The following is a 9,835-nucleotide window of genomic DNA, read 5'->3' as shown; positions in this document are numbered from 1 at the left end:
AAGAAGGCCAGTGGGTGCTTGATTTTCATTTTGATGTGACGTACAGTCTCGAGTGTGAATGTTTTGAAGGATCTTTCACGATTGTTAAATTTTGGGACAAATTAAATTCTCATGTCTGGTTAGTAAGTTTGGACTCAGATAGACTAAGTGATTGCATAGTAATTGTGACTGCGAAAGGGTATATCAAGATACTAATTTGAGGTTAAGTAGGTGGGTTATTTACTACGGAGTGATCTATGTAAGTGTATTCCTTATAATGTGAGTGGAGAGTTTCTTTTCTGCCAGTGGGGTGTATGTGTGGAGATTTAAATTCGAATTTGGCTGAGAAAGTCGACCTGAGTATCAAGAGAATGATTGCGATCTTAGCGGATGATTTGGGTTATTTTTATGGTTGGCATTGCATGAACTTGAGAAGAATTTTGTGGCACTGACTAGGGTATTATGACAGTAATAGGGTATGAGTATCGTGAATTATGGAGTATTTTAATATATGGCTTTGAGCCAAGTGGGGGAGCCTGCTATAGACGAATCAATTCATGGGTATGTGTCAAATTTTGTTTGGGTCTAAAGTATACTTGGGAATCAGTGATGACTTGCAGAGGTGGAGTTCGAAAATGACTCGAATAAGAAAAATTCCTGGTTACAGATTATATTGCACGGATGAGTATATGAAAAATCGTGGGATGAGCGAGTTGTTATTTTCAAAATATGTAGTATGCACAGAGTATGAATTTGATTGGGGGTATTAGAATAAAGTTACTTCTTTGAGTGTTGTTGTGCTAATGGGGCACGTGTCTTTTGGCCGGGGGTTTGACTTTTTGATATCGAGGTCGGAATACGATTCTGGAAATTGGAATAGGTCCGTAATGTGAAATGTGACTTGTGCGCAAAATTTGAAGTCATTCCGGATTGATTTGATGTGTTTCGGCACAAGATGTAGAATTTGAAAGTTCAAAGTTCGTTGATTTTGAATTGAGGAGTAATTCGTCGTTTCGATGTTGTTAGGTATGATTTGAGGCCTCGAGTAGGTCCGTGTTATGTTATGGGACTTGTTGATACAATTGGTTTAAGTCCCGGGGGACTCGGGTAAGTTTCGGACGGTTAAAGGATCAAATTTGGACTTAAGGAAATGCTGGAACTACTGTCTACTGGTGTGATCGCACCTGCGAAGCTTTTGATCGCATGTGCGAAGCCGCATGTGCGTGAAATAAGCAGCAGAAGCGGCCAAGTGTGGAACTGGACAGTGCTCGCAGGTGCGAGGAATTTGCCGCATCTGCGAGGCCACGGGTGCGAAGGTGTTGGCGCAGATGCGGACTGGGGCTGGCGTGAGGCGACCGAAGGTGCGAAGCGGTATGCGTATCTGCGAGCCCGCAGATGCGAGAAAAGGGCCGCAGATGCGAGGTTTTGGAAGGCTGGCTATTTTCGCAAGCGCGCATTTTTGTCCGCAAATGCGGATGTGCAGGTGCGAGCCCAGGCACCGCAGGTGCGGAAATGCCTAGGCAGTGTTTAAAACGAGGGTTCCGAGATTTTTTCTCATTTTGGACATTTTGGAGCTCGGTTTGGGTGATTTTGGAGAGAAAATTTTCCACACAACTTGGGGTAAGTGTTCTTAACTCCCTTGTGATTATATTTCATGAATTTATCTTCATTTTTGGTGTAATATTATTGAATCTTCAAGAGAAATAGAAGGAAATTTCTATAATGTCACAAAACGAATTTTTCAAGTTTGAATACCGATTTGGAGTCGGATTTGAGTGAAATTAGTATGGTTGAACTTGTAATTGGATGGGTTGTCGTATTTTGTGAGTTTTGTTGGATTTTTGAGATGTGGGCCCCATGGGTGATTTTTGGGGCGTAATTTCGGATTTTATGAAAAATATTAGCGTTTTGATATAGAATTAATTCTTATAAATTGTGTGGACTGAGTCAAATTATTGTGACTAGATTCAAGCCGTTTGGAAGTTGATACGCGCAGAATGGAATTTCTGGAGCATTGCTTAGCTTGCTCGACATTGGATTTGGCCTGTTCGAGGTAAGTAACTCTTCTAATCTTGGAGTTGAGGGTATGAACCCTGAATATATGTATTTCGTGAATTGTTGGGAGATGACGTACATGCTAGGTGACGGGCGTGTGGGCGTACACTATAGAAATTGTGACATAATTGTTTCTGTGGAATTTTGTAGTTAAATGATATTGGCATTTTCCATGCATTTTATGAGTTAGAGAAATTAAGCTGAAAAGCATATTAAAAATTATGATTGAGGCTATGTGCCAGTATTATTGGGACCCACAGAGGTCATATTGTTGTGAATTATTTGTTTTAAATTAAAAATGCATACTCAGTCATATTCATTTCATTGCATATCATAACTCAGTTTTATGACTCTATTTTGTTGCAAATAAATGTTTTGGGCCGAATACCCTGTTTTACTGAAATGCCCGAGTGGCTTGAGAGGTTTATGACTGAGTGAGGCCGAGGGCCTGATTTGTGAGGATATTTATGGGATCGGGCTGCACGCCGCAGCATACTTTATTATTATAGCACGTGAGTTGTCCGTGCAGCACATGAGTTGTCTGTGCAGATTATAGCGCTTGGTCTGAAGGAGCCCCTCCGGAGTCTGTACACATCCCTAGTGAGCGCAGGTACCTATTGAGTGTGAGTGCCGAGTGCTGAGTGATTGTGAGGTATGGCCGAGTGGCAAGAGTGATTGTGAGGTATGCCCGAGTGGCACGAGTGACTGTGAGGTTTGCCCGAGGGGCTGTATATGATTGATGTTCCGCCCGAGGGGGTGTTTATGGTTTTATCACTGATTTGCATCGCATTGGCACGCACACATGACATACAGGCATAGAGATGTATTTTTTCTCATGATGTACAACATCACATCATTCATGATTTCTCACACATTTTGACAGATGGGCATAGTGATGCATTTGTTCTACACGGGTTATCCGTAAGGAAAATGAAACATATTATTTATTATTGAAAAGATTTTTGGAGAAATTTGTTGTTTTCAAACTATTCATATTATTGGCAATTTCGGCAAACGATTTGGGTTTTCACTGATGTATTTGAAAGAAAGAACTACTATTTTTGAAATCATTATTTGGCTGAGTATTTTATCCCTGAGTTTCTTTTGGTATTATTTGCTTTATGTTGTTTTGGATTATTGTGGACTATTGGTTTTGGACCCGACCTTGGTGGAAGCTCGTCACTACTTTCAACCTACGGCTAGATTTGTTACTTACTCAGTACATGGGGTCGGTTGTACTGATACTACACTTCTGCACATTGCGTGCAGATGTTGGCTGTTGTTGTTGCTGTGCTCGATGGTTGCGGGATTTGAAGATGTACCTGCGTTCCTGTTGTAGCTGCCTCTTGTTCAGGGTAGCCTTAGATTTATAAAAGCTCTGTTTATGTATTATTCAAACAGACTATGTATTTATTTTATTTTCGCTTTGTATACTCTATTCTTAGAAGCTCATGATTTGTACTACCAGTTCTTGGGGATTGTATAATATTAAGATCTTTATTCACTTCAATTGCTTTAATAACTATTATTGGAATTGGATAATTGAAAGTTGGCTTACCTAGCGGGTTGGGTTAGGTGTCATCACGACTGGTTGGATTTTGGGTCGTGACACCTGCAATCATGGCCTTATATTCTGCCTCGTTGTTAGTCAGCTTCACAGTTCTAATGGATTGTCTAACCACGTTGCCCGTGGGTGCCTTCAGTACGATGCCAAGTCCGAACCCCTTTGCGTTCGATGCACCGTCCGTAAAGAGGGTCCAGATTCTCGAGGGCGTTCCCGAGTTTACCAACAACTCTCTTTCGACCTCGGGTATTAGGGCCGGCATGAAGTCGGCCAAGAAATCTGCCAAGATTTGAGATTTAATAGTTGTTCGGGGTCGATATTCGATATCGTATCCACTGATTTCCACGACCCATTTGGCCAATCGTCCCGAGAGTTCGGGTTTATGAATTATATTTCGCAATGGGTAAGTTGTCACAACATATATAGGGTGGCATTGAAAGTACGATTTCAGTTTCCTAGAGGCGCTTAACAAAGCGAGCGCCAATTTTTCTAGATGGGGATATCTTGTTTCGGTCTCACCTAAGGTCCGGCTAACATAATAAATCGAATGTTGCGTAGCTTGTTCTTCCCGAACTAGGACTCCACTTACCGCTATCTCTGATACTGCCAAATATAAGTACAGTTGTTCGTCTTCCCTCGGCGTGTGAAGCAGTGGCGGGCTCGACAAGTATTGCTTAAGTTCATCCAGAACCCGTTGGCATTCCGGAGTCCATGTGAAGTTATTTTTCTTCCTCATCAATGAGAAAAATCGATGACTCTTATCGGAGGACCTCGAGATGAATCGCTCAAGGGCGGCTATGCGCCCGATTAGCCTCTGCACGACCTTCACATTGTCCACTACCGTGATATCCTCGATAGCTTTGATCTTGTCGGGGTTGATCTCGATTCCTCGGTTGGATACCATGAATCCGAGAAATTTACCTGACCCGACTCCGAACGCGCATTTTTCTGGATTCAATTTCATGTTGTACTTCCTCAATATACTGAAGGTTTCCTGCAAATGCTTCTAATGGTCCTCTGCTCGTAGGGACTTAACTAACATGTCATCAATGTAAACTTCCATAGATTTTCCTATTCGTTCTTCGAAAATCCAGTTTACTATGTGTTAGTAAGTGGCACCAACATTTTTTAATCAAAATGGCATTACATTATAGCAGTATATGCCATACTTAGTGATGAATTAGGTCTTTTCCTGATCATCCGGGTTCATTCGTATTTGGTTGTACCCGGAATAGACATCAAGAAAACTGAGGATCTCGTGGCCGGCCGTGGCATCGATCATGCGATCGATATTAGGCAAAGGAAAAGAGTCCTTGGGGCATGCCTTATTTAAATCTTTGTAATCTACACACATTCTTAGTTTGTTCCCTTTCTTAGGGACTACTTACTATGTTTGCTAGCCATTCGGGGTATTTGACTTCCCTGATGGACCCTATTTTAAGGAGTTTAGTTACCTCATCTTTGATGAAGGCATGCTTGATCTCAGACTGGGGTCTCCTTTTCTGCTTTCACCGGATGGAATTTCGGGTCCAAGCTCAGTTTATGAGTGGTGATCTCTGGTGGGATTCATGTCATGTCGAGATAGGACCAAGCAAAACAATCCATGTTAGCTATAAGGAATTGAATGAGTTTTTTCCTGAGCTCGGGAGTTAACCCCGTGCCCAGGTATACCTTTCAATCGGGCAGATGTTTGATCAGTATGACCTGCTCCAGCTCTTCGACCGTTGATTTGGTAGCGTCGGAATCATCGGGGACTATGAAGGATCAAGGTACCCCATAATCATCGTGTTCGTCAGTCCCCTGCTTATCTAGTTGGGTCGAGGCTGACGTCTGTGATTGCTATTTGGCTTCTTGTTTTGCTTTCGAATCTGACTCCTTTGTCGATGAAAGTGTCGATATTGGAATTAGTTCATCGATGGCAAATATTTCCTTCACGGCGGGCTGCTCCCCGTAGATTGTTTTAATCCCTTATGGTGTTGGGAATTTTAGCACTTGGTGAAGGGTCGAGGGCACAATCCTCATGTTGTGGATCCACGGTCTCCCGAACAGGGCGTTATATCTCATGTCCCCTTCAATCACATAAAACTTGGTCTCCTGGATGGTCCCGACTGCATTCACTGGTAATGTTATTTCTCCCTGAGTAGTTTCACAAGCCATGTTGAATCTGTTTAACACTCGAGCCCCGGGCAAGATTTCGTCCTATAGGCCGAGTTGTTCTACGACCCTTTATCGAATAATATTGGCCGAACTACCTGGATCAATTAACACACGCTTAACTCGAGTTTTATTAATTAGTACGGATATTACCAGTGCATCATTATGGGGTTGTATGATTCTTTCTACATCCTCGTCGTTGAAAGATACTTGATTACAGGAAGCAACGGTACTCTGGTGAATGAAGCAAAGAATACTTTGCATAAGAATTTTAAAATGAAAGACCTAGGAGAACTCAAGTATTTCCTAGGAATAGAGATGATGAGGTTTGACAAGGGGATACTGCTTAATCAAAGAAAATATGCTCTTGAACTCATTTCTGAGTCAGGCCTAAGTGGAGCAAAGCCAACTAGTTCACCTCTAGAGCAAAACTTGAAACTGACTGCAATAAATTATGACAAACACATGCAGCAGACAGGAGATAATGAACTGCAGGATATTGAGAGCTATCAGAGGTTGATTGGGAAGCTGATTTACTTAACAATAACCAGACCAGATATATGCTTTGCTGTGCAGTTGTCGAGTCAATTCATGCAACATCCAAAGCAGTCTCACCTAGAAGCAGCTATGAGAGATGTAAGGTACATAAAAAGATCACCTGGGATGGGAGTTTTCCTTAAGAAAGGAAGAATTACACGAGTCACTGCCTATTGTGATTCAGATTGGGCAGCATGTCCAAACACAAGAAGGTCAGTAACTGGTTATGTGATCAAACTAGGAGAGTCTCTGGTGTCTTGGAAATCAAAAAAGCAGCAAACAGTTAGCAGAAGTTCTGCAGAAGCAGAATACAGAAGCATGGCTGTTGTTACTGCTGAAGTAGTCTGGCTAGTTGGGTTGATGAAAGAACTGAACATAGAGGTAGAAGAACCTCTGAAATTATTTTGTGATAGCAAGGCAGCTATGCAGATAGCAGCAAATCCTATCTACCATGAGAGGACTAAACATATTGAAATTGATTGCCACTTTGTAAGGGAAAAAATGAAGGAAGGCCTGATAGCAGCTGAGTATGTTTCTACCAAAGAGCAGGTTGCAGATATAATGACTAAATCTTTAAGTGTAGCACAACACCATCCTCTAATATCCAAGCTAGGAGTGTTAGATATATTCCACCCTCCAGCTTGAGGGGGAGTACTGAGATTAGAATAGTAAGGGGACCTAAGTGTAATTGTCTAGACTTTAGGGGTAAAAATATTAGTCGGTCGAGAGGTGCACGTGAGTTAGTTAAAACAGTGCACCTCCTCCAGTTCTATACAGTTTTAGACATACATGAAAATGAAATGAAGTTTTTCTCCTCCTCTCTAGTTTGTTACTCTGTAATTGATCACTGCATGAACTAGATCTTCCACAAACTCACAGCTATTCAACATTCAAACACAACCACACCTGTAATTGCAACTACATAAACTTACTAACACCAACAAGAAAAGATTGTTTTTTGTCAAATCTTAAATAGGTAAGAAGATAGTTTAGACCAAAGACAACATTTTCCATTTTAATTGCATACACTCCTGCAAGAAAAACAGAAACAAGAGCTTAACTTAAAGGATAAAGTCAATAAAGCAACCCCGAGTTGTCAATAAAGAATGATACTTTATAAGTTAAGCATCCATTCAAACGAAAGAGGCCAGAAAAGTAGGAAAGGGGCCAAAATACACACGAGAAACCACATCAAAGCCACATAATCTACATATATATTCTGAAAAGGGAATGACTACGTGATCCGTCGAGCTTTTTTTATGATTGTAACTTTTTATTTGAGTAAAAGATCATTCAAACATATAAAGGAAACACATCAAGCACTCAGTAAAAAATAAAGTGAATGATGATACTCTATACAATTACAAGCCAAAAAGGAAAACTTAAAGATTCTCGTGTACTACAAATGGAATCAGAATCTCAAAACCTCCTCCTCGTATCCCAGCAGCATTTGGGAGCAGAAGGATCTTTAGCTGGTTTCAGCATATCATGAAAGTCCACCATTATGATCCTTCTCTTGGCATTTTTTTGCTCAGCAACCCTTTCCTCAAATTTTCTTTTACTTGATTCAAACTTCATTCCGGATTGTGTTATTTTTTCCATTAATGGTCTTGCAACTGTAGAGCTTTGTGCTGCTTTTTGCATTGGTTTTGCAACTGTCGAGCTTTGTGCTGGTTTTTGCATTGGTTTTGCAACTGTCGAGCTTTGTGCTGGTTTTTGCATTGGTCTTGCAACTGTAGAGCTTTGTGTTGTTTTCTGATTTGGTCTTGTAATTGCACTGCAGTTTCTCTGTTTCTGTAACTGCCCTCCTCCCTCAAGCCTCCTCTTGATCTTCTGTGAGGAACAATCTTGTTTTTCTTCCACGCGGTTGATATCCTCCTTCATCTTCCTTAAACCTCCAGGAGAATTCTTGGTTGCCGATCCCGTGACACAACTCATGTTCTTGCTTTCTGTACTGTCGGACAGACACTTCCCTACTTCTGTCTTCTTTTCTTTATCACTATCAACATGTTTGTATTGAAGCTTGTCGTCAATGTCCTGAGTCTTCTTTAAACTTAGTTTAAATACAGTAGATTTGGCCTTACTGACGTTGTAGTTCCCTTGTCGCCCAAGAATATGGCATGTTTCTTGAAACCTAGAAGAAGAACTCTTCTCCGTTTGGTGGAGATAATCAACAGAGAACTCAACACCACCACTATCGATTTCTTCATCACCAACACTGTCAACGCCGCCTGGTTTTCCGGATTCAGCAACATTATCAGTATTTCATCTTTGTGCTTCTTAAACTTTGTAGGTTACTTCCATGTACCAACGTCTATGGCTGCTTTAATCAACTTAAAAATATTTGGCTTCCTCTCTATGCCAAAATAGTTTAGAAACAATTCTTCTAAATCCATGCCTAAACTCATATTTCAATAGTTGTGATAAAAAAGTAGTAAGAAACAAGGAGAACAAAGTCGTGGGCTTGAGTTCGAAAATTAGCGAGTTAACTAGAACAACCTAATAAGAGTATAAATAGAGACATATAAGGATTTTGCCTCAGGGAAACCTATATTGATTAGGAAAAGGTTTTACAAGTTGGTAATATTTCCTAACGTGTTTTCTTTTGGAAATCATAAGTCTGATCAAACCAAGCGGGTAAAAACATGTGAAAAAATGAATGCGAAATATGCGAATAGACTTCTGAAAAATGACCGCCAAACATTAATTAATATCTAATCACCTTCTTCACAAATGAAATTTATAATCCACATTTTCAAAATGCGTCGTATCTCAAAAATGCTATGTTTTCATAAAGGAGATTAATTGCATTTCCTAAATGAGATTTAACATAATATTTTCACTTAAACATGTATAATTAATGAGAAATAAATATTGAAATCACAAAGTTTCTATATAATGAACAATATATACACCAAAAGATAATGTATAGCTACTTTTATATTAAATAAAATATATACATCAAATTGTAACCTGCAACTACGGGTGTTAATGATTCAGTTTGGCTAATATTTTATAAATTTGTACCATACTATTTTTTTTTATTCCATTTTGTATAATTAAAATTAGACTTTTCGAACCGTCCTAATTATCTCGGTTTCTCTTCGATATACGTACGGTTCGGTTAATTTTTCGGTATTTTTTTAAAAACGTCATGCAAGAGTCGCTAGTCAAAGTTAGAATGCGATAAATGTGTACTTGCATAGGATTTTGACAAAACTCTCTAGACATTTTTAGTGATGATCAAAGGAACATGAAAGATGTCCAAAATAGAGATTCATCCCACTATTCTAATAGTAGCGTAAAACAAATTAAACAAAGACAAGAGAGCACCTATGTACTTTGCTAACTTATTTTTCTTATTTGATTCTATTTTATTTAGTTCACTTCAGTTATATTTGTCACATGAAATCTATATGTTCGACAAAGTAATATCTCACTAGATCCTATTGTACGAATCACATTAGACCATCATAATACGAAGGATGTATGAGCTTTAAGCTAGCATAACCTATTTGTACTTACCAAACAATAGTTGCAACATTC

At 39.7% G+C, this 9,835-nt stretch overlaps 1 protein-coding gene across 1 annotated transcript; it reads left to right on the top strand.

Moving 5' to 3' along the window:
* The first annotated feature begins 5,917 nt into the window (after nt 1–5,917).
* Nucleotides 5,918–6,934, top strand: LOC138907383 (uncharacterized mitochondrial protein AtMg00810-like). Its single transcript, XM_070198165.1, has one exon. It carries the CDS (start codon nt 5,918–5,920, stop codon nt 6,932–6,934), a length of 1,017 nt encoding a protein of 338 aa, XP_070054266.1.
* The last annotated feature ends 2,901 nt before the right edge of the window (nt 6,935–9,835 follow it).

This window comes from Nicotiana tomentosiformis, chromosome 1 (genome assembly GCF_000390325.3).
Source record: "Nicotiana tomentosiformis chromosome 1, ASM39032v3, whole genome shotgun sequence".
In the NCBI taxonomy this organism is placed as follows: Eukaryota; Viridiplantae; Streptophyta; class Magnoliopsida; order Solanales; family Solanaceae; genus Nicotiana; species Nicotiana tomentosiformis.
This window is presented reverse-complemented; position numbering and strand designations above follow the sequence as displayed.